General features: G+C 42.7%; 1 protein-coding gene across 1 annotated transcript in view; it reads left to right on the top strand.

The window, feature by feature from the left end:
* Positions 1–25,829, top strand: part of LOC139341524 (serine/threonine-protein kinase 32C) — a 73,058-nt gene that overhangs the window by 28,515 nt on the left and 18,714 nt on the right. The window contains exons 3-4 of the mRNA XM_070978079.1: positions 14,881–15,032; positions 23,941–24,114. Coding sequence (XP_070834180.1) covers positions 14,881–15,032; positions 23,941–24,114 — 326 coding nt within the window. The remainder of the gene's footprint in view (positions 1–14,880; positions 15,033–23,940; positions 24,115–25,829) is intronic.

Raw genomic sequence — 25,829 nt, 5'->3', positions numbered from 1 at the left:
GTCTATACATAGACGTAACTAAGGCCATTAATGAGCGATTTATCCTGAGTATTGGAGCTTTTGCACTAATAACAGTGTTAAATTCTTGCTCGTCTTCATTATCATTCCCACCACACTTCCCCAGAGAATACCACACAGTTTCAGTTTTCACATGTACCACATCACTGTTTAACTACCCCGCCTGCGTTTGCCAGAAACACAAGAGAGTTTTGCTCCACCTCCACTTTTTTGATATCTCTGCTGCTCCATGGAGAATGAATTGCGAAAGTGTGACAGTATCCAGCATCTTTCTTCGGATAAGGTTACATTTTCTGATTAAAATCTGATACAGCACTTTGATAAAATGACTCATTTAGCTTTAAAAGTTCAGACAAGAATTCCATCAACCTGCAAACTCAGTGTCCTTTCATCTTCAATGTACCTGCCCGGGGCTTGACATCAGGGATCAGAGACTTTAAGATATTTGATTTATAGCCTTTGAAGATACAAGAAATTGTCTTTTTTTTTTTTTTTACGTAGGAGTGACTGGGTTTTTTCCCTAAATTCATCAATATGTCCAATAGAACAGAACAGCAGTTGTCCAATCATAGCTTACCTCACTGGCCTGAAGCAGTGTGCATGGGTTTGCAGTCAGAGAAGAGCTACATATTTTTGGAGGGTGGTGTGTTTTCTTTTAACCTTTCCAGAACCAAATGAAAATGAGCAAAACCGTAAGGAATTGATTACAATGTGTGCTTCTCTCACATCATCTTTGCAACCTGATGCCAATGGGGTGTTTACACTCCAGTAATACTGTAGCCAACTTTACCTGAGATAGCTTTCGTCTGCCTAAAGCCTTCTTTTGTAACGTTAAAAATACAAACAATTACCAGCGTATAAGCCGCCAAACAGGGATATGTAAGAGCAAAACTGCACATTTTACTTGATCCTACTGCCTGGATCAGTAACTGGCGAGGATGCTAAACTTTTGCCAGCAACATGGAGCATTAGCTTCAGTCTTTTAGCATAATATCATGAACAGTATGTAGCCATTAAGTGTATATTTACAGTACAGGGTTCTCAGTTTAATACAAGAAAGTATTTCACATTAAAAGTCAGTTGGTTCAGCTCACGTTATCTTAATTATCTGGCTAGCTAAAGCTGATAAAAATCAGCTAGTCGCCAACTTCAAACGTGGAGATTACAAGATCAAAGGTTACAAAAAATTCTGAGTGGTAAATTTTCCACCGTTATCGTCGTAAATATTAATCGAGGTGGGCTGGACTCGGTGATTCAGTCAATCAGCTGTGAGCGCTGAAGTGCTCATGCATGATACAGTGCAAATATATGCATGTCAGTGTTGGTCCCACTGGCATGGGAATGGTAAAATGAATGTTATTCCCTTTAACAGAGAGCTCAGGGAATGAAATCTGTCAGACACGTGAACTGAAATACTGAATCAAGTCCCAGTAGTTAACAAGACAGGGATCAAGGTAACAGGCGGGCTGTCAATCATCATAATGGTCAGTTTTATGCCTTGCTGATTTCTATCATGCTATGACTTTAAAAGAAGCCGTGCTGTATTACCATGGCAGCTTGAGTTATCAAGTAACGTGGATTCCAACAAAATGTCAAATAACAGCCTCCAAATTTTATCATGTTGAAGAATATACATGAGAGATTCCACCTTTAATGAAACGTGCAGTGACACTTCTCGCATCTTCAGTAAACCTAAAGAGAATACGCTTTAGATGAGCCTGCAGGCGCTTCATGTGCATCAAGTCTCCTTTAGGTGCTGTGATGCATGCGATCCTCATTATGCCGCCCTTATACTTTTCCCACCTTCATACGTGAATGACTTCAAAGTCTTTTTTGTGCGTTTTAGTAGATAAATTGGACGAAAGCACATACTCAGGGCAAGCTTTCTTATACATTTGTGCTCTGAGAACAATTTTCTGCCATTTGTGTCTTTTCCCAGGGGGCATTCTGCAATTTTTATATTATTTGAATCATTTAAGTTTTTCTTTTGTTGGAGACATGCAGCACAGTATTATGAAGCCAGCTCAGCTCTGTCTGTTCCCTCTCGTTTCTGAGAGGAGTTTTATGCAGCCGGAATGACCACGAGTACAAAAATGAGTAAGTAATGCACGGCAGCTGAACTGACCTTTTTTAACAGGGTAGCAGCTGTGACATGGAAAAACCGGGATCTGTGTTGATAACTGGGGATTCTTTTTAGTCAATTTTCAAGCAAAAAGTGAGGATTTGCTGTTTTTTGTCCATCATGACCGTTAACAGAACTTCTTTAGGTTTTATTCTGTTGGTCAGACAAAATCGGACATTTAAGGATGTCACCTTGTACCATTTTGAACTATTTTCTGACAGTTTCTGAACAAAATAATACATGATTAATCAAGGAAACTATTGGTAAATTAACCGACAAAGAAAATAATATTCACAGCGTTACCCGGCCTCATGTCATCGTACATAAACATGATCCTATTAAGTTCTTTACAGGAAGGTTTACAGATTCCAAACTTTAGAAAAGGGAATATTGGAATCCCATTGGTACCTGTTATTGACAGATACTGTGAGTTAACGTATCAGACCAGGCATTAGGAGAGAAAAAGATTGGATTTTTTTACTTTGAAGAGTGTAAACATGGAGCCATTGCTCAAACTGTTTTGGCTTTTCCCTTCGTGACACCAAATCCCTGTATAATGTTCAGTGCTTTTCAGTGGAGGCGGCTTTAAAGGCTGGAGCACTCTCAGGCTGTCAGAGGAATGTGTGTTTGCGTGTGCACAGTCTGTGTGAGGTCCTGATGTGCGTGCATTGTCTGTCACCAAATAATGTAGCATCATGTTATTTGTATTTATCTGTACTGCTGGTTCTCACACTTGTTCCTCCCTTTTTTTCCTCATGCCTGACAAAGGTTCACTTTGCTCAGTGTCAGAGAAGTCTGATCCATGACTGTGCTTATTAATGGTCATGCCTGCTGTAATAGTGCATCCTGGAGCGGCGCAAATGGACGGCCAGGCTCGGTAAACACTTTCATTTCCTGCAGGCTGACAGCAGCCGCTGTGGAGCAGAAGACATCCAGTGGAATGAACCAAATGAAAGAGCAAATTATTCCTTCTTCTCCCTGGATGACATGTTCATCAGACCCTGAAAGTGTGTTTGCCTCGCCTGCCTCTCTCAGAGCACTCTTGCCCAAATGCAGCATTGGCAAGAGTGCGTATGCGTGCTTATGTGTGCGTGCGAGTGAGTGTGCGTGTTCACATTTCAGGTTATCCTCTGCTTATACAACTCTTTTAAAAATCACTGCTCGCCGATGATGAGTGTCAAACCATCGTACCAAGAACAAGCTGAAACTTAATCTGAGGGAATGATGGTTGTCAGCCCGTAATGTACAGTATATTTCCAGTGAACCTAAGAGCAGTGACACAAGCTGTTCTCTCTCTCCCCCCTCCTCCCTCCCCTCAGGCAGTGGTCTTCTATCTGTTCGTGTTTCCCCATGTGTCTCAGTCAGAGGCTTCTGGCCGACTTGGCACTTACCTGACCTAGAAAACAGAAAATCCGCAGCTTCCTGACTGAGTCCACTAAATTTAACACCCAACCTTTTTCTCCTCTCTGCAAGCCTTGTTGTCCCAAGAGCTTTAAACCGTCTGACGACAATTGATAGGACTGCTAACTATAGCAGAACAGTGGAGGGGGATGAGGAGTGAGTAAGAAGGTGGGCTGTAAAGGTAAACAACGTGCAGCCATCCCTGGGACTGAACAGTGACGCTTTGCTTTGAAGCGCCACATGAAAGAACCTCTTTTGTGACTGAGTGATATGTTCAGCTAATAAGCATTTAATAAGTGCATGTGTTCAAGGAGCGCATAACACTGAGATTAACCAGAGGGAGGTCTGGGTAGACGGAGAGGAGCTATGGGAAGAGGTCTGGGGCGCAGACGTGTTTCTTAACACGCGAGCAGCACAGGGAATTCATGCTTTTATTATTATTTGTTGAAATTCACCTGGCCAGAGGCTGAGAGCACAAGGACAGAGAGAGTGGCTACAGGGCAGCGTGCTCTGATACCTTAGAGGAGGATGATTGTCAGAGATATGATATCAAAATACTGCCTGATACTCCATGAAAGTGGCTGCATGGTAAGAGAGTCTGTCCTGAGACCTTGTGTCAACCTTTTTTATCTCACAATCACTGTCTAAGTGTGACTTATGATGCTGTGGTGCCGTAAATACTGTACATAATCTATGACTTTAGGACAGGGACCATCTGAACAAATTATCATCCGTCTATATCAGAGTTGATTTACTAGTCACAGAGAGAACTCAAGTCAGAATATTAGCCATGTGACATCGCTCTGTGTTGTCAGCTGAGGGCAGAGAGTTTGAAAGATGTGGGTGTTAATCGGAAAGGGGAGGTCTGATAGGTCTAAGGTGTAAGATGCAATGTGTTCGGAGCATGACGCATATGAGGACTTCCAGTGCTGCACAGATTTTGACCATCTGTCTCATGCAAGTCATCCAACTTTATGGAAGTGCAACACTAAATGACTGGAGTGCTCTTAATATTTTATCCTGAAACATCACAGTGAGACTAGAGTATTCTCAAGCCCAAATGATTCACTCACACACACATTCTTTCCCAAAATATGGCGCCATGTATGCCGTGCTGCTTTAATTGTCCATTTAGACAGCAGCCTGTCAAAGCAGACACACCTTCACTTCCCCTCCGTTTGGGCGAAATGCACATCTGCATGTGTTCCGCTTTGTTTGTGCCTGTTCATTGGCTTTGTTTGCACTCATGCTGCTGCCGCTATATATGTATCACTTCACTTTGTATTATGTAAACTGTGGCAGCTAAATGGCACTCAGCCGTGATTCATTTCATTATTTACACCTGTGCTTTTCCTGACATGCCTTGCGTGAAAAACGCTGATGTGACATCAGCCCCGTTCAGACGTGGTGCTCTTGATGTTAATGACAACTTTCACCTCCAGATTTTCGCTTCAGTTTTATCCTTATAAGAATCTTCTTCCAAAACAAGGTCATTTATTCATTTAAGAGAGACAGTCTGTGGAACAAATGATGAAAACCAGTCATTTCAAAAAACAAGTGGATCCAATATTGTGTTGATCCATGAGATGACATCGCTATAATGCAGCTATATTTTAGGATATATCTGCATTATAGGGTAGTTCAGTCATGATAATACAACAACCAAGCCCCATCCAACACTAATGTATTGGCCGCTCAGCTCTGTTTATAGATACCATGAATCATCTTGTAACACCTCTAAAATCACCATGGTCCTCAGAGGCTGCTGCTGCCTCACTTTACAACCACTGCCATGTCATACATCCACCTTCTATTCAGTGTCATGTCAGCGCCCTCCAACAGAACACTACACCCTGACCTTCTCACGAGATCTCCTGCCTAACGGAGATAAAGGACAAAAACAGAATAGATATTGTAAAAGCCATGAGTTGAATTGTTGTGATGGGTAAAATGTAACGTCTCCTCAGTGATGAATGGAACACATTATTAAAGGATAGTACTCATCTTCCTGGCTTCCTATTTTAAGCACAGTTTGAGGCTTTTGCCCACAGGCCTGTCAGTCCTACTCTGCTCTGGTATATTCGCCTCCTCTTTCAGACGTCTGGCGGCATAATTCTCAAATGTTTGGTATTCCTCCGTTAATAAAAGGAGCTGCTCATCTTGAACATGGCTTTTAAATACCACAGAACTTTCTTTGTGTCAGGACTATTGGCGCTTCCCACTCAGATGAAGTTTTAATGTAATTGAAGGGAGGTACCTCTTGGGTTTAATTAAACTAAAATAAAAAATTACCTGCATGACCTGATGGCCTGTTTTTGTTTTTTTTTAAATTGGTATGCTTCTGTCATAGGCTACTGGTCACTGTCAGAAACAATTTATGTTACATCAACTACATAGGATTCTTTTTAGCCACGAGGATGAATAATATAAATATATATATATTTTATTGTGAATCCTCCAATGCCCTCCCAAATTAACACCATCCACCCATGCAGCAGCTGGGTAAAGAGGTTGAAGTCAGAGCTGGACAGAGCCTCTCGGTGGAATATATACAGTAATAATGATCTGCAGTAGATGGCTCATACCAGCAGACAGGTCACATTGAGTCGCAGTGGAATTTTTCCAGCAAATGAAGAAGACTTCTGGCTCACAAGAAAGAATTTAAAAAGCTTTTGTTGTTTGAGATATTGCATCATGGATTTATACACATTACATTTGATTAATGTAGCTCCTGTGTTGCGCCTTTTTTGCATCAATGTCAATTACAGCATCTATGAATGATCTTTGCCCTTTCGCTGGACTGCATGTAATCTGGTTTACTGCGCAGTCTGTGATGGTCTGTTGAATATGAAATGCTGAATTATTAATGGATTAGTGTTGCTTTCAAACCAGAGTTTACAAGTAGTGGCTCCCATCGCAAGCCATGGAAGACCCACCGTTGTTATTCTGGAACTGCTGCTCCTATTGCCTCATTAGGGATCCTCACAAGTTTTCAGAACATATGGATGAATAACTGGTGGCTTTATTTAGAATAGTGGATGTTTTAATGTGCTGTTCAATCGCAGGAACGTGTTTCTCTGCCTGCCAGGCGCCCCTGGCTGACCCTATGGAGATTAACTCCAGGAAACAGCTCCTCGTTATTAGTGCCGTTCTCCTTTCTTAGCACTGATTAAATAATGATGTGCTGCACAAAAACAAAGTTAGTTTCATGCTTCAGAGCTCAAACCTGTTATAAGCGAGCATCGGATGCAAAGGATATGATGCAAAGGGAGGTTTCTTTTGGCGCCTGTCTTTGAGGAAGCGATTGACAGGTGCTATCATCTTTCCTGTGGATTCCTCCACATCAAATGACTGCACTACTAACACTGTCCACGCAGGAATAGATAGGTCCAGCCTTTACGTTTACTCTGTAAAGAAGAAAAAAAGAGAGATAAACAGGTGCTATGTGCAGCTGGTGGTCAGAGATTACAGCCAACATTGTGACAGCATCTCACCCAGGGCCAGAGCTGTCGTCCTTCCCACACTGCCCGGAGATGTGGAAACTGGAGCCAAGTATAAACCCTGGACGCAGCCTGTATGAATGGCCCCTTTTTTTCCTCCAATTGTACTTGATCATTAACCACGACACCGTTCAAGTTCCCTGACGGCAGTCTGACGGCTGCACTGCTGAATTCATTGTCACCTGCACCATAACAGCGAGTTCCACTCACACTGTGCGTACAGCTGCTAAAACACTGGTGTACATTCATTGCTCGTCAAACAAGGCTCCATTTGCATTCAAATGGTCTTAGTGAATGAGTGAATACAAGTGAAAGCAGCTCAGTAAAGGATAAGTTTGGTTATATTGTATGTTTTCCTGTTCAGCAGCAAATCCCATGAAAAGACCAAGAAGTCAACAATGAGTTGTTCTGCTAACAGGTAGTGTGTGTGTATCTAAAGCCTCTGTGCCATAGAGCTCCATTGTTGCCTAAGAACTATTAAAAACATCAGTGAGCCACGCTATTGCACTGGTGACACGTTCCTTTATTACCATGAGCACAGGCACAGTCGTGTGTTTTGAGTCACTTCCGCATTTGCTGTTAATTCTCACTGGTACAACACAGCAGCTGAGAATAGTTCCCAACAAATACACTATTTACTGTGTGTGAGCACCGTTTGCTAAAAACTACAATGCCCATCTTACATTTGCATATGAAAAACACAGAAAATTCAGAAAAAAACCTCAAGGTGCCACTGAAAAGTGCAGCAGAAAGAGACGCGGCGAATAAATCATGACATGCATGAAGTGTGTGTGACTTAAACATCCACTGCAGCTTCAGCTCTGTGTGGACCAATGAGGAGACTGTTCCTCAAAATCCCATATTTCCATTGCATTTTCCACATGGTTTTCCCTCTTTTGACTGATGACTCCTAATGAAATCATCTTCTTCTGCAATGGTTTAACATCACCTGCCTTTAAAATTAATTCATCAAGTTTATCTCTGTGGTTCTTTATGAACTAATGCCAGATTGACCAAATGATAGTCCTGGATGGAAGCGCATAGAATATCACCTGTCTTGTCTCATAAAAGCCTGAAAAATGTATTTTGTCAACCATCTTATTACTAAGGTGTTTTGATTGCTGCTTGTTTAGTCATTAATATTTACTGTCCCATTTAAATGATGTACAGCACACGGTCTTAAGTGCATGGTGCAAGTGCATTTAGGGTGAGTCCAAAGCCATTTTTGCTCCTTAAACAGCACATAATCTGAGTGCAAATTAATGTACAATGTGCAAAGAGGTTGTACTCGGTCTCTTAATTATCATAGGTGTGCTTTGGGACATGAATCAGGCCAATCAGTTATCTCCCGTTCCCTTTCAAAGCCAGGTGTGCCTTGTCCTGGTGCATTCCTGTTGCAGTGGTGGATTCAACAAACTGGAGATGTGAACAGCTTTCTGAAGAAACTGATCTGCTGGTGCGTGAAGTGAGCAGACCTTCTATGGGAGGCAGGAATCCACCAAAGCTCCCTGAGGTGAAGCAGATGTGGGAGGATCTTACTATCTGAATAATGTGCTCTTTGAATAGCAGGAAAGTACTGCGCCGTTGACTTAGGGCAGACCACATGCTAATGGGTGCACGGATGAGTCCACGTACATTTGTTACTTACACAGCGTGGGTGCTGGGCATTGGGTGGAAGACAGGACCCGTAAACTTTGAGGTTTTCATAAAATTCATGTTATCTAGGGGACAGCAACACACGTTGCTTGGGGCTTGAAAATCCAGACTCTGATCAGGTGATTTATTCACCAGCAGCTTCCCCAGATGCACAGCCAGCCAGCCAGCGGAGAAATTTGGCACCAATCGCTAACATGCCCCTAGCTTCCACCCTGCGTGTTCAAAAACAAAATGACCTTTATCTCTGACAATAGTCAAAGGCGATCTGAATAGCAGGTGTTCCTAAATTAGAATTAACAGTGAAAACCTCGCCAGCAGTGTAATAGGAGGTTGGCTCATGCTGACCATTAGCATTTTGGAGAAAACTAATTAGGGATACTTCAGTATCCATTACTGCTTGGAGAGATTGGTCTCAGAAGCCGTCACTCTGTCGGCGCTTCAGTTGTAAGCCGGCACGTCACAGCAATAGCCGAAATCTTCCATCTCAGCTGATTCCAGTCGAGGTGAAAATGTCTCCATTCATATGCAAATAGCCTGCAAAACATTCTGCCACTCACCTCTCGACTGAAAATTGTTACTTTTTTCTGCTCCTTGCCAAACTGGTCTAATGCATTGAATTGCTAATGTGCTCAATGAATATATGAATAAATCCTTTTTAAAAGTCATCATTTCACCCAGCTGACCGGCTCCTGAGGATTCCAGATAAGATGGGGCAGTTGTGAGATGAGTGACAGTGAGATGTGATTGGTTCAGAGATTTGACCTTTTCCATTCTACACAGCTGACACGAACATTAGTCCAATTTAAGGAAAGTCTAAAAAAAATAATAATCGCACTGAGAATATGGTCAACGCAGAAGATTATAGAATCAGGAAAACATGAATGCGTTCTAAATGAACTTGAAGTCTGACAGTAAACAGTTAACCTCAGCGTACTGAGCTGAACCTGGACTAAGGGACATGCACAGACATTTGTGGGGAAGCAGCAGTAATTCAACAAAATAATATTTCACTTCACCTGTTGGCCTGCTGCTGTCTTAAAATCAGTCCTTTTTCTCTCTGCCTCTCTTGTGTTTAATGAATCAATGTACAGCACTGGGTATGTTCATCTTGGGTAAACCACAGTCAACTGTTAGTCTATTACAGTGCTAAGCAACACGCTTAGAGCTCCATATCTAATGTTACATGCTGAAATCAGTTACATGTGGTGTCATAGCATGGGCAGGAAGACCTCAAAGTCGAAAAATAAATGCCGGTGTAGATTTCTGTCTCAGCATAATCTTTGAGACAAATGAATACTGACAGTAAAGATGGCGACTTGTTGAATGGCAGGCTTTCTCACAACTGTAATTATACAAATCATGGCAATAAGAGTTGTAATGATTGCTGTTTATCAGTCCAGAGGGGCGCATCTGCCAACAAAGGACGAAGGTGCCAGCAGCTTGAGCCTCAGGAGCCACCGTACAGTGCACGTCCTGAATTTGAATGAAACCACATAAAAAATTCAAAGGTTTTGATGGGAGAAAGCTGAAGGATGATGGCTAATGAATACTGCCACTAACTGAGAACATGCATACATGCATACGCTTTACATTATTATTAACGTTTTCTAAATGAGAGCGTCAGATTTATCTTCTGCCAGTCGTCTCAGTGTGCTGTGACTGGATGCTGTCTTTAAATAATCCACCACTGTGAACATTTGGCTTCCCACATTTTTAAGTTGCATTACGCTCACGTAGTCAAGGGACCTTTTTTGAAAACACTCTCCTCAGCAGTGCTTTCAAGTTAACAGATCACATCTCTTAGAAAATTGTGTTCTGTACCAATAATAGAAAAGAAATGTAATGTCCACTGAGTGCTGTAATACGAGTGCAGCCATCATTTCCAGCTTTTCACATTGGGTTCTGCTTTTCTTCTGTCACTCATGGGCCTCATGTAGAAAATTTCCCCTCAAGTTAGTTCCCACACATCATGATGATTTCTCACTTGCACAGGGTATCTGGATGTTACATGAAGTCTCCTGTGATTGGTCCGCTGGTTGTATGTCGTTTGGCTCTTTTACTGCTTTTGCTCCCAACAGAGCCATGAAGAAGATTAGCAAAACAGATCCTGAGCCAGTGAAATGTCTCTGAAAATTCACTGTTCCTTGTTCCCAGATGATGCAGACATGGAAAATTGCTTGAACATAAATAGGTTAAGGTGCACGTGGGAAAGACACGTATTAGTCTTAACAGTGAAAGAAGCATGAGTGTGTGTGAATGACCTCGTGGAGCCTTGTTTGCAGGGTTTGAAGGAGTTTATTTAGTCTACCTTCTAGCGCAGTGCAGATGGTACAGACTGGCCTGGCTAAGAGCAAAGAGAAACTGGGTCTCAATGAGGGAGATGGAAAAGGGGATCGGGCCTGGAGCGGTGAGTTATCATGCTGAGGGCTAAAAAAAAGTCTGAAAATGAGGTATGGGGGTATGGCTGAACTGATAGGGAGGCTTGAAATCCAATAGCAGGGTTTTAAAATTTAAACTGGCTATTCAACATTTTTAAATTAAGATATGTTTGGATGAGGGAGTCCTCTGTGTGTGTGTGTGTGTGTGTGTGTGTGTGTGTGTGTGTGTGTGTGTGTGTGTGTGTGTGTGTGTGTGTGTGTGTGTGTGTGTGTGTGTGTGTTCCCCATATACCAAATCAGAAAATTTGACAAATGACCATTGCATGCCTGTCAGTTTGACATGACTGAAATCCACAGTCAGTGATTGAAATCCGTGAGCCGCCCCCACCCCCACCTGCACCCCCACACACACATTCTCACCCCATCGAGATAATGAAGGTGAAAATGAAGTTGCTTACCTGCTAAATGTTGACCCATCGTTGACTGACGTTAGCATAGCTGCAGCACAGATGTAGTGATCCGCACAGTGCGATCAGCGCTAACACCACAGCCTCACCAGCCTTCCTCTGCTCTCGCTCTGTGGGTTAGTTGTGGCCATTGTGATTGGCTGCTCCACCAGAATGTGCATCAGAATTTGTTTTTGGACGCTCAAACAGATGACGATCGGTGCATGTTTACAGCCAGCACAACCACAGAGTATCATGTACCCACAGGGTGGAAGCCTGTCCTGGATGCTGTCAGAGGCTAGGCTAACATTAGCGGCTTTGCTCTGTTCTTATTAGATTTACAGGCCAACAGCAAAGTTACATAAATAATAGTTATGGGGTTAAGATTAGGGTTCTAGGAAGAGGTTAACACTGGTTAGTCCTCTTCCTAAAAGCCTTTTTTTCTTGTGAAGTGAAAAGTGAAATCACACTGCAAATGTTAAATATAAGCTAATGAACAGATAAACCTTTGTGTTGGAAGGAAAGAACAGTCTGTGACATTTTTCCTTATCAGAATACCAGGACTAGCTCGACATAAACTGCACTATAAGAACACTGCTGTTTCTTTTTGTCCCTGTCTTCTCTACAAATTATCAAAGCTGATAAAATCCTCTAGCGACTGTTGCTATTCCAAAGACCAAATCACCCCTGATGCTGTCATCTGTGTGTGTGTGTGTGTGTGTGTGTGTGTGTGTGTGTGTGTGTGTGTGTGTGTGTGTGTGTGTGTGTGTGTGTGAGTGTGTGTGTGAGTGTGAGAGAGCAAGAGAACGTGTCGTAAAGGGCTTTGAGTGCTACATAAATGCAGTCCATTTACCATTCCAGCTGGTAAAATCGACTGTTGCTGGCAAGAAATGAGAGGTGGATTTTGTCAAAGTGTTTATCCAACCATTGTTTTGAAAATTACTAATTAGCAGCCTGCTAATTTAGACCGGTAAATCTGCAGTTATCATCGTAAACTCCATGGCCTCTTCTTCAGTATAGTCTGACACGTGATGAAGGAGGAGGAACAGGTTTGATGAAATTCATTTGTGATGAACTAATGAAAGTGACAGAATCTGGGCTTGGAGGAGATCCAGACGGAGGAAACGGGAGAGAGCCGACTCAGAGCTGGCACTCATTTGAGCTCTGTGCTTGAGGGGGAACCACGAGCACGATTAAATAGATGGTGTTCTACACAGTAATAGATTTCCTCCTGTCACACACGGAAAACGTCTATTTTAACACCTCATTTACTTTGCCATTAAATCTTTAAAATCACCCCCCCCCCCCCATTCAGTCAAGTGAAACAATCCCCCAGTGCAATGGAAAATCTATGTTGGCAGAGCACTTTCAGATTTCTTAATCTGTCTGATTTGTTTGTAGCACAGAGGTCATTTGAATATAGCAGACATCTCCATTTCAAGAGGGAATCACCATATCTCTGAAAATTGTTAAATCATGCATTTATTCTCTCTTTATCAGTGATGAAGGTGCTTTCCCACTTTATTCAAATGGTTGTTTGCTATTTGAATAGAGCAGACAACTTAGGTAGTGTCTCATTTTAAGAGGGCATCACCATATTCCTAAGAAATGTTAAATCATGCATTTATTCTCTTTTCTGTAAACTGAACAAATGAGAGAATGGGTGTGTGAGATGGGTGTTTTTTGCAGTGCATCAGGGCCAGAGTGCTGTGTAAAACAGCCATCTGTCTGATTCAGACTGTAATGAGGGGACCTGTGCCTTGGTGGACAATTCAATCCAGCTAAGGCCTTCTGTCTCGAGCAGAAATAGCAGGGGGCTGTTTAGCTTTTAGTGCTGCACAGGATGGTCAAGTGCGAGTCCCGGGGCAATGAGGGACGCATTTTAGGGCCAAAACAGCTGCTTCGGACTTGTTCCCAAAGTAGTTTGACAGAGGATAATGATGTGGATCTTCTGTCTTCAGTCCGGGTTTCACATTCACCGTGTTTACATGCACACGACAAGCCAGGTTAGCGGGAGAAATAAAGTTAAGAGGAAGATCAGGGAGTGTGTTTACATGCAGGTGGTCGCTAATCAGATTCTACTGCGAGCCTCTACCATTGGATCAAGGCCGGCATATTTTAAGTGTATTACCAGGATGAGTATTGATGTTTCCTGCTGCACTCACGTCTTCACCGTGCTCATGCAGTAAAACGTCAAACATCAGCTGTCTCTGTTAGAAATCCTGCTGAGTTAAGTAGATTTCTCTTAATCCTTTTCCCCAGGTAAGAACCAGGGTTCTTGTTTATATGATACTGAAGAAATCAGGTTTAAGAAAAAAAGGCTTAACAGTATTCTTGTGTGTCTTGTTAGCCGTTTTGCTTTTAAAGCTACTGTAAATGCGTGTTTTCCCTCTGGCCCAGTTAAGCATTTTACTGACAGTGTTGAGCGTTGGTGGCATCCCCGCTAAACAGTCATGCAAATTAGATCTTACCACCCTTTGGAGACAGCTGTAAAGCCACATTAAAGAATAGTCTATTTTAATACAATACACACAGGCCATATGCACTGAATGCTGAGAGAGGCTGGTTTCACCTCTCCACACTTGACACAAAGCAATCCCTTTTTAGTGCCAGCAGCTCTTTCAGTGTACACACACGCACACAGTTTTGTATTAAGATCCTATCCTTTCACTGTCTCCATTTCATGTTATCCTCCAGGGATTAAAAATGTATAAGTATCTGGTCTTAAGGTAACACACAAAAAACCAAAACAAAACAGCAGAGTGAGTCAGGATTCCTTATTTGTGTGTGAGGCAGGATTCGCAGCAGACACATGATCTGTTGAATGACTGCGGTTGGACAGTAATGTTACTGTAATGACTCTGGCCTCCCCGGAGTCCCGTCCTGCCTCTGACCTTTCACAGCCACTTCCTGACAAAACCGCAAAAGTTGCGATAAATAAATAATAAGGTGATTTGTTTGGAAGCGGTTTCCTGTGTTTGAAAATGAAGTTCATTAGAGTTGCTCAGCGTGTCAGCGTTTTACGCCTCGGTGCAGGGTATCCATCTGAACGATCGCATTAATCAACAGCTGAAAGCGGCTGTGGGCTATTTTGAAAACATATTTGATTTGCATAGCAGCGTGGCCACATTCGTGAGGCTGAAACTTGGCTTGGACAGCTTCACAGTGATGTAACTGTATTTTCTCTGCCAATACGATTTTGCAATTATACATCAGTGTGTTCCATTATGCATGTTTGTTATTTTTGTATGCAAACTGTGTAAATATATGTTGATCTGGTACTAACATGTTTACTTTTGCCTTTCTGCTTTCCCCATTTCTTTCTCTCTCTCTCTCTCTCCTCTCTTTGCTTGCTGCAGGTATGCATTGTGCAAAAGAGGGACACCGAGAAGATGTACGCCATGAAGTACATGAACAAACAGCAGTGCATAGAGAGAGATGAGGTCCGAAACGTCTTTAGAGAGCTTGAGATCCTACAGGAAATTGAACATGTTTTTTTAGTAAATCTCTGGTGACTATCCTGTTTTTACACTATCAATGTCGTCTGCGCTGCCTGTGTTGGTCGCCTGCTTTGTCTTTGTTTGTGCATTTTGTATATTTACCGAAGAGATGCTGCGTAGATAAGTGCACGCTCACTCTGAAATCTGTTGTAGCCCTAAAATAGATGTACTCTTTGTGAATGTTCTGTTCCTAGTGTTGCATGCTCTTTACGCTCTACATTTTATGCATTTAATGAAAAGCAAAGTTTTGTTAGTTTCATTAAGACTCGAGACACATTTTCCTCAGTCACAAGACAGTATTAAGTGAAGAAACAATTAACACAGGAGAGATATTTTGGGATATTAATTTTGACTCTGAGCCCATCAAGCACACATTTGATAATTACTGTGGTTTGAAATGACCTTACTCTTCCCTTGAGTCTGATATGTGGGTGAATGGAGGCTGCTTTCATTATTCAACGCTCATCTCCGAGCGGGACACATTTCTAAATGTAATTGGGGACCTGGCACGGCATTCACGGCATATTACACAAAGCACTTTACTCCTCTGTAATTGGAGGAATGATATTGCACGTGCCTATCTTCTGAGCAATCGCCGGCAGAAGATTTTGTTATTCACGCATTCCATGAAGAATTGATTATGTGTAGATAGTGAGCAGATGAACCAAGGCGAAGTCGTGTCCTGGGCTCATTCCCTCACCTACTTGTGAATGATTTAAGTTTAATCTACAGGATATTTTTGCCTGCTAGAGAAGCCACTCTACTAGAACAGACTGAGGGCATTTTAATGAGCATACAGTAGTAGGCCTGTGTATTTTTTATAGTATAACTCCCTGCAGGAGTGTATGGCTGCCAAAGCCTTCTGTGTTCTAGTTTTCCATGTGCTGTGCTGCTCTGCTCTCTCTCTCATACTCTGTATCCAGCACTTTTTCAAATGCCCATTAGTGACAATAATGCTAAAGTGTATTACTGAGGCTACGTGGGAATGAGAAGTTTCACACTTCACACCTCCTCTCTCTGCTTTCTTAGTCGACTCCACAGCGATGCCAGAGAAAGGGCCCGTCCATCTCACTGAGAGCATATAGAGAAAAATATCTCAGCCAGCTCCCCTCATACCAAAGTTACAATGCTCGCACACTCAGCAGATAGTCTTAGTCTGGATAAGCCACATTCTCTATTAATTGCAATTAATTAATTATCTTTGACAGCTGTAATTCGAATTGTTGAGAATTTCACGCTAATTACACAAAGACATCTGACATACCTTTCGTGATATCCGAGCTTGCAGAGGGTTGTTGTTTTATTTGCCATGGATTTGAGATTTCCGTCTGCACTCCAAGACAATAGACTGAATTTTGTCACAGCATTGAGAAATTGCACTGGAAAAAATTCAACAGCAGCTACTCTGGATAATCCACAGGACACACTGTCTGTGGTTTGTAAGAACAATTTCTTTAGTAGAAAGTGGTTCCAGCAACAACTGTTCATGGTGAAGACTGAGAATTATTTAAAGTGACAGGGACGTTGTTTGCTGTTGAATTTTGAAGTGAATTCTTTCAATGCGTTGACCACCACAAGTAACGCATTCGATTCAATTCGATTGTATTCGATGGTGACAGAGATCTCTGAGATCTCAAAACCTGGTCAGCTAAAACCAAAGCTATCTGCAGGGCTTGATATCCTTTGAGGTAGGTGCATTTCTTTCTGCAGATAGGTGTTGGAGCCTGTCCAGGCTGTCAAACAAATGTGTCTTAAAACTGCAAAAGCATTGCTGCCTTTTTCAGCATTCTTGGCTTCGACAAGCCTTCAGCTCCGAATTATGCAGGGTTCGTGGACCCCGTTATACTTGCTGGCAGGTTGAGCTTTTTGTATTTGGCATGAATTGACCCTTTAAAGAAGCAAAGATGCCTATGTTCAGTGTCTCCACAAGAAAATATAATCAGCATTAAAGCCTGATAAAGCGTTTTGATGTAAATGCTCAGTGTACCCTAATGGTTTATGTTTTTTTGGTGACAGATATTGCTGTAGAAGTGAAGGGCCTTAAGACGGCTTCTCTAAACAGACGCGTCGCCTTCCCTCATCTTGCTCAGAGCTTGCCGACTTGAATTTGACTGGCCCTCTTGAAAAGCATAGGGAAGCTGTCAAATCTACATAACAAATCATATCATAGTGACAGGTTGCAGAAAACAAAGGCGCATCCTCAACAGGCTGTCGCCAGTGCCGTCAGACTGTGTGACAGGAGAGAGATTCCATGTAAAAACAGCTGTGTGATAATGTCTGGATGCAGCTGTTACAATACAAGTCTGTGGGTGTTGCATGCAAAGACCCTGAACTTGGACAGCTGTGTTAATGTTTTGTAATGTTAATATTACCAGACCGGTCACATGCAAATGACAAAATATGTGTCTGGAGTAACTGCTCCAGAATTGGTAACCTGATCATGCAAACCAACAATCAGAGTGGCTGAAAAAACAAGTCACCTTTGTCTTCCTATGTTGAGCTTTCGCAGCACACAAAAATATATAATTCAAGGAAAGCGTAGCATTTTCTCTCCCAGCTGGGGAGAGGAGAACACAGTGAGACATAAAGGAAATCAATTTCTAGCTTGAATCTATGTATGAGTTAGTTATTTCTGCCCCAGTTTGTGAGTGTCTGTGCATGACAGCATTGTTATGTGTTGCACCTGTATGCATCTCATAAACTGTCTGCTTCATTTAGCTGCTGCTTGAGACAGCATCTCAGCCGGGCAAGTAATGAGATAGGACTGATGAGAGCGCTGCTTCATCTTCCCATCGTCTCCCTTACTGTATAACTAGGAACCCTAATTGGTTCCCTGCGTGGGTATGCTGTTTAACCAATTCCCTGTAGATCAGACAGTTGCCAGTATCCATAGGCTTGTCAAACAGAGCTTTCCGATTTCTGGCGCTCAGCATTTCGTCACTTCACTGCATTATAAATGGATGTGCAATAGACCAGCTGGGTTTTTTGGGAACTGCCTATTCTCAAAAACAAACAAACAAACAAAGGAAAAAAAAAAGATGCAAGTCACAGGAAACGCCAGCTTTGATAAAGCTTCACAGGAGTGTTTTTATTGATACAGTGCTAGGAGGCAGCCAGAGAGACAGCCAGAGTCAGAGAGAATGCGGGAAACACACCAAACAGCTGTCAGAGGAAGTAATGATTCCTACAGTCACAGTGAGGGGGGATCAAGTAGAGAGGAGCAGGGCACAAAACAGCACTAAGAAAGTATTTGGTATTGATTTGTTTTGTCAAAGAAGAGATGTGCAGACTAAGAGGATTTGTATGGTTTTTCTTCAGGTCTTACCTACACACACCGACAAACTTTCTGTCTTGAAGCGGGGGTTTTGCTTTCATCGAGACACCCTGAATTCCGTGCTTTTAAACAGCTCCGTCCGTAGCTTCGGAGGAAATTCATTAGGTAGCAGCCTTGTGAAAGCCCACACTGAATCCCATCAGCTCAGTAAAGGCTGCTTTAAGCTGGGCGGATGTCAAGTTTGCAGCCCACAGTAATTGCTGCGACCATTCCCTCGCTGCGTAGATATGATGTGTAGGAGTCGAGGGTACACTGAATGGATTACCTTGGAGGAGGAAAAATTAACTATCATCTACTGCACACACCAAATCCACACAAATCCTTGTAAGGCTTTGTGACACATGAGAAGACGCTTTCTTCATCTTTCCCTTGCATATGTTTGAAACCCCAAAGTGCAGGGGTCACCTCACAGCACCTGGAATCAGAGAAGAGCCAGCATTAGAGTGTAGCCATGAATTTGATCCCCTGGTCTACAGAGTCTGGTACTTCATTATAAAAGCAAGGTTTAGCCTTAAGCGTTACATCACAACAGATCATTCCCAAACAGCATCACCCGTTGTCCCTGAGGGCCCAGAGATGCAGCAGTGAATCATGACCAAATGGACGCTGCCACAGCGCTGTTGCAGACAGTCCAGAGCAGTGAGGGTAGCTAGGGTCGTTGCAGTGTTGTCAAAAAGTTAGAGTTTTAAACGTAGTCCCTTGGGATCGTCTTAAGGATTTTAAGGGTTTCAAAACCAAAACAGGGGTGAGTCATCTGGAAGAGCAGTATGTGGTGCTTTCCTCTTACTGTCCGTGCCTTCAACAGAGTCAGAAAGTGAGGAGTAAGAGGATGGATGTTCAGCCTCCATTAGGAATATTGATTGAAGGCCTAGATGGAACAAGGTCTTGGGAGACTGTGGAACAAATTAGCCTCTACGCCCCCAGTCAGCAGTTATAACAAGCCCTGTGAGGGGGCTTAGCCTTAAATCATCCCCATAAAAATCAAAACGTGGGATCATTTCCAAAAGCACAGGAGTCTGTTTCTCTAATACAGCATTGTGAATCCACAGATAATTTTGTCCTGGAATTGCAGCCTTGAAGGACCTAATACTTTTACTGAAACTGCCCCACACACTACTTTTAAAGAAGAACTTTTTGTAGGACATGGAAAGTGCACCTTGTGAAAGCAGGCCAGTGGAGGTGCTGTGTCTTCAGGCGACTGGTTGAAGGCAGCTGGGAGGAGAGACAGCGTCCACTCGTGCCATTGTTGCAGGAATCCTCAGAGGAGCATGCCAGTGTCTTGTGATTGAGTCATGCAGCCGGTTCAGCCAGCACATCTCTATCATCAACTTTATGTAGGCCATTGAAACTTTGCAGCCCAACTTGAGCCAACAGAATCACAAGCTCTTGTGTCTCTCTAGCTTTTTCCTCAAAACTCTCCTCTTCCACTGTCCCTCTATTTCCCTCCCTGCCTCCCTGGACTCATTTGTCATTGTGGCCTGATTATTTCAGCCTGTTCCTTGTACTCCTTCCAGCCGGCTAACCTTCCTCTCTTAGTTGCTGTGACTGTTGCAGCCTACTCCTGTCGTGGCCTTTCCACATGGCCTCCTCCTAGTTTTGGACAGTAACAGCTCTCCCCAGACCCCAAAATACTGCCAGGCATTCACTCACACTCAATAATTTGACCTGCAACTCCTCCATGTTCATTGTAAAAGCGCCACTCAATAAATTGTGCTCATTTTCAAACATGAAGAACAGCAGAGGGCACATAAAATGAGGGAGTAGCCATATCAACTTTATCATTTACAGCTTTTTGCACTGCTCCTAAGTGTCCAACAAATTAATGAATGCAGGTTTCAGGTTATAGGTAGGTAATAATAGGTGTTTTCATCCATGGATACCAATCAATATCATAGCTACAGCATCAGCACACCCTTAAATTCATATTTAAGTTTCCTCAACTCAAGGCTGCAACTCAAGATGCATCAATATCTCCTCAGAAGTTCTACATTCATATACTTTTCAGGAGATGAAGAACTTGTGCATCCAACAAACATGTTAACAGAACAATGGATCATTTATTTTTCCATGGTTGATGTTGACTAATAGGATTGCTGGAGATGTAAATGTCTGTTCTTTATAATTGTTTGTATTGTCTGTGCAAAATGCTGACAAAATCATCACCTTGAATGTAGATCAAAATGTGTCACATTTCGGCTCTCTTTTCATGGAGGCCAGTTTGACGACAGGGAAAGAAGCACCAAGGTGGTTTTCATTCAGGGTTTGGGTCCTGCACCCTGGAGTCAGCTGATAGGACCACAAACATTAGCTGCAGGACTAGCTGAGCTAACTAGGTCAAGTAAAGCTAGGGTTAGCATTAGGGGTTAGGGTCAGGGAGCCTGGCACAGTTAGCAGCAGTTAGCAGTTCCTTTAGAAACAAGTAAAGCTTATCTGTCCATCAAGAAACTCCACAATCACAGAGAATAGAAGCAGAACAGCTGCAGGACATCAGAGGGAAAACTAGAAAATATTATGTCCATATAATATGATGCAGTTCCGATCTGATCAGTGGGTAAAGTTATACAGTTGAGTTTTTGTGCATTAGGAAGTTGTGTGTTACTTTAAAGTGATCAATGAAGCCCCCACAGAAACACTCCACTCTAGCCGCATCCTTCTCCAACCATCTGTGGAAGGGTCGTAAAAATTTGAGAAAATGTTTATTGGACGGAAAATTTCTTTATTCCTCCAAGTGCCGGATGAGTCATCAGCCTTCTCATTTTACAGGAAATGACAAACTGTACTTAAGAATAAACCTGAAAACGACTGTTTTCTCATTGTTGGGCCGGATACCGGAGTATAGATGATGACATCTGCAACATCGATTTTGACCACATGGGAACTTTAAAATAGACAAATCCTTGAGTGGCATGTCTGAAATGATTTATCCCTATCCTGAGGGACAAGATGAGAGACATCTGGAACGAGCTCTGAGTGGAATTGTTCCTGCATATTTAAGAGGAGTTGAGGTGGTTCTGGTATGTGATTAAGAGTCTTCCTTGACATATCCTTGTAACGGTATTCCGGGCATGTCGACCTGGGAGAAGACCCAAGGGTAAACCCTGAGCATGCTGGATAGAATGTATATTTTATCTGGCCTATAAGCTCTTTGGCATCCTGCAGGAACATACTGGAAGTAGGTAGGGAAAGGGAAACGGAGTATCCTTGAAACTAACGAGTTTGTACGACATAATGAAAAGGTGAAAGGGTTAATACCTGTTCTGAATGATACGGTGAAAACCTTGCTGTCATAGAGACTGATAAGATGCAATGACCTCTACAAAGGGGGATAAGGGCACACACTGTCTCCCTTCAGGCATTTCAAGGTGTTGTACTTGGTTGTGTACGTTAAATGTGATGGAGGAAGTTACGTGAAGGAGGAGAAAAGGGAGATAGAGAGTTCTTCAGACCCTCTGAATGCTTTCACTTCCACACATCTGGGCAAGTGACACCTTTACCCAGGACTGAGGCGGACTTAAATGATGGCTGGAAATCCAGATGTTGTATACATTTGTTGTTATTGTCTCGGACAAATGCGAACAAAATCATTGCGGTGACCTTTGTTGGATGTTCACCTTTGGAAAGTCCCAACAGTTGTGAGATGGCGATCTGTCAAGCGCTTCGGCTGAAGCATTGTGACCCCTTTGACCTACTACCACTGTGACCAAAACCTAAATAAGTGCCATACATCAGATGGAGGGATTGATGGATGTCTTTAAATAATCTTTTAAAATAAATTAATATCAATAAATACTGTAGTTGTAACTTTCGTTTATCGTTTAACCGATATTCTTTTCCACTCCCAGACAGCAGAAGAGTCCTTTATTCGATTTTGAGGACTGCCAAATGTGGACTTCACATTGTATTCATTTGAAGTGAAGTGTTCCCAAAAATGGGGACTAAAATTGTTTGTGTTTCGTCTCTGTCCCATCCTTGGCTAGAGTCTTAAAGGTGACATGGCTTGTCAGCGCCAGAGCTTTCATATGCTCCAGTTGTCGGCCCATATCTGACATCTCCTTGTCACCTCAGTGAAAGCCGGGAAGGAAGTGACAACCAGACCAAGCCACTGCGGTCTCTCTCTTAGGAGCCCAGATATTTTGGCGGTGGATTGGGAAGACTGTTTTGTGGAACACTGAGATAGCGAGTGCCGCCTCAGAGGAAGCTCATCTGTCAACTGGATACTGGGAATCAGACTGTGACAATGAGGTGATAAAAAGGTGACAGTGAGGAATCCCTGCCAACGGCAAACAACATCCCGGGGCTGGCCATCTGCTGAGGCTGCTCTGTGTTTTAATAGCGAGGCTGATCTTTGAAGGGTCAGGGCAGGTTGGTTTAAAGTGTCTGATGTAGGTGGCTCTACTGTCATTTCGTGTCAGGTGCGTTCTACACGACTGTCCTGACACAGTGGTTGCAGGGTGTCTAATGAGAAAGAGGAAATGGCAGTCTTGTCCAAAAAACCTTTTTGGTGGTCAAACAAAGATAAACCTGCGTGCAAGCTTGTCATTGTTTGATATTGCAGTATTTAAAGTTTTTTTTAGGCTCATAATCTATTTCATCAGGGGACAATGCTATATGTGTTGTTTTTGTGATTACTGAGCCAGGAGGGTGTCCTTCCCGTTCATTTTCTATCCTATCACATGAATGTTGAGACCATTTCATCAATTAATCTATGCTCTGTGTGAGGAGAACAGAAGGAACCAGCAATATTGCAAATGGGTTGTTTTTCTTCTGTGGCAGAATCACCAATCTGTGGCTGAGATGGAATGATTTTCGCTCTGCGGCTAATGCAGGCCCCATTTCTCACTTATAGAGAGGCAGGAAATTGCACCTGAATAGGTCCAATCAGAATGTCCCCCTGGGCGTACGAGGCCAAGCCTGAAGATACAGAGGGAACCTGCAGCTATAAAAAGAAGTAATACCACCACAATATCACAACTTCAATGGGAAATTGAAGAATTGGCTCAGTAGCAGTCACATTAAACCAAGTTTGATAGAAGAAATCACTAAGGCTCAGTTTGTTTTCCCGCCTCTGCTGCAAATTGGCATCGGGGGCTTATTAAGATATTGTTCTGCCTTTTTTAGATGAGAAATTAAATTCCGTTGTTCAAAAGCAGTTTGTTCATCTGTGTGGCTTAATGTTTTGTTCAGTGTCTGGGGCAGAAATTGTGGAGTGGAGTGTTACAAATCCCCACACAGATCACAGAGAGGCCATGTTTTAATTTGATGTGCATGATTAGTAAGCCTGTTAATGGACTGCTGTGCTGTTTGCATGTTCAGAGCCTGCCTCAAACACACGTTGACATGCATAAATATGCAGTGGGTATAAATGTTGCTGATTCAAAGGTAGTTGATGAGGTACAAGACTGAGGCAGATGCTTGAAAAGTATATGTTTCCTGCGTTTGCACTGTAAACATGCATGTGTGTCTGTGGATGTTTGCAAGAAAATGCAAAGCCCTATACTGTATGTGTTTTGTCTGTGTACTCAGTCTTTGTTTCTACTTTCCACACTGGACAGTGAGTGAGCGCTGTGTCCTCCCCCTGGTCCCAGGTATTCATTCCAGGATGAGGAGGACATGTTCATGGTGGTGGACCTCCTGCTGGGAGGAGACCTGCGCTACCACCTGCAGCAGAGTGTCCAGTTTAGCGAGGACGCTGTCAAACTCTACCTCTGTGAGATGACACTGGCGCTTGACTACCTGCAGAGCCAGCACATCATCCATAGGTACACACTGATTTTTTCATTTCCTCAGTTCTAGGCCAATCTTTCCGTAGTCTTTCCTGTCTTTGTCCTGTTTTTGCTTTAAAACTGTTTTAGACTTTAACATGACATGAAGAGCAATACTCAGCATTTGTAAAATATGTAGAAGCCAGTCTCGGTGACAAATGCACGTCAAGTATTCACTCTACTTTTGCGTTTTTTCACAACGTTAACCAGTTACTAACTTTGTCTGCAGTTTGGTGCTGTGTAGGAAGCATCCAGTGAGTTTATCTTAACGTTTTGGTAAAAAAGACTGCCTGCTGCTCTCCCATCGCAGGATCAGACATCCATTCTCTGTTTTTTGGTTTCATCAATAATACTTACAGTACTTTGCAAATACACCCACAGCACCAGTGTCAGCCCATTACATCATTACATTTGTTTCATCAAATAAAGCCTCGAATTTCTCCTGCGTTGAAAAAAACGAAGATTCTCAAGGTTGTGTCTGTAACTTCTAGTATTCGAGAGACTTTGCTCATTGTGTTCTGCTTCTCCAGCTCACAGCATTACTATTGGTGATTTATGGATGCAGTGATTTACTCCTCAGACTGGAACTCAAACACTAAAAGGAATATAAGTAAAAGTCAAGTGTCTTTTCTTTACATCATGAATTGTGCAAATGCATTATCTCCCCTCTATTTCCAGGGGGAATCCTGCAGTAATCTTTTTCCTTTGTGTCAGCACAAAGCCACAGTGCCTGTCTAACTGAGTTTTCTATGCACGTCTGTAGGCTGTAAACTAGAGATGTCAGTTTTGATCAATTTTGCTTTCGTTGGCCAAACACACATTTACCTAGCTGGTTATTTTTAAGAAAAAACAATGTACAATACAAGTCCAGCGCTCCACTGACGAACCAACACTCTAGCCCTTTGAATCTCTCACCTTCTACCATACTGATTGGTGGTATCTGGGTGTCAATCATTCAACCCACCAACTGGCCAATGTCCAAAGAGAACAAAGAGTAAAGAAATCAGCTCTCAGGCAATAAAAGACCGGCTAGCAATGATGTGATCTTTGGCCTTGAGCCTTCCTCTGATGTGACGACAACTTGTTCTTAATGTGGGACAGGATAGTGCTCTTACCACTAAACTGAAGAATAGCATCACACAATTTACATTTGACTGTGTTGGCTTTCAGGACGGAATGCTCCAACAGCTTCATGTCGCAAACTTCATCTTTTACCTCAGACTGCTAGTTAGCAGGTCGTTGAGCAGTCTGTGTGTGTGTGTGTGTGTGTGTGTGTGCGTGCGTGCGTGCGTGCGTGCGTGCGTGCGTGCGTGCGTGCGTGCGTGCGTGCGTGCGCGCGCATAAATGAACCTATAGACCATCATGCGGAACCAGTCAAAAATATTCTCTGTGGTTAAAAATTCAAATAGTTTTACTTTGTTCAGAATACATAGCAAATTAAAATCTCAAGACTTTTTATTTGATCTAAGCCAGTGTCTTTGTGCAACCAGTCCTAGTTACTGCCTGCAATCCTACTAATAAACTTCCTGTCATACTCTCACTGTAACGTCACTGGACTTGGTTATTCTGGCTTGGTTAACAAATAACTGAAGCCATTTTCCGACCTTTTCACAGTTAACGGTCATCATCCCTGCTGCAAACATGACTCAAGTGTAACAGTATACGTGGACATATACAGTATAGGCTTCCATCCTCCTTCACCGTGTCCTGTT

Source organism: Chaetodon trifascialis, chromosome 13 (genome assembly GCF_039877785.1).
Source record: "Chaetodon trifascialis isolate fChaTrf1 chromosome 13, fChaTrf1.hap1, whole genome shotgun sequence".
Classification (NCBI taxonomy): Eukaryota; Metazoa; Chordata; class Actinopteri; order Chaetodontiformes; family Chaetodontidae; genus Chaetodon; species Chaetodon trifascialis.
Note: the sequence above shows the minus strand (reverse complement) of the source record. Positions and strands in the feature narration are given on the sequence as shown.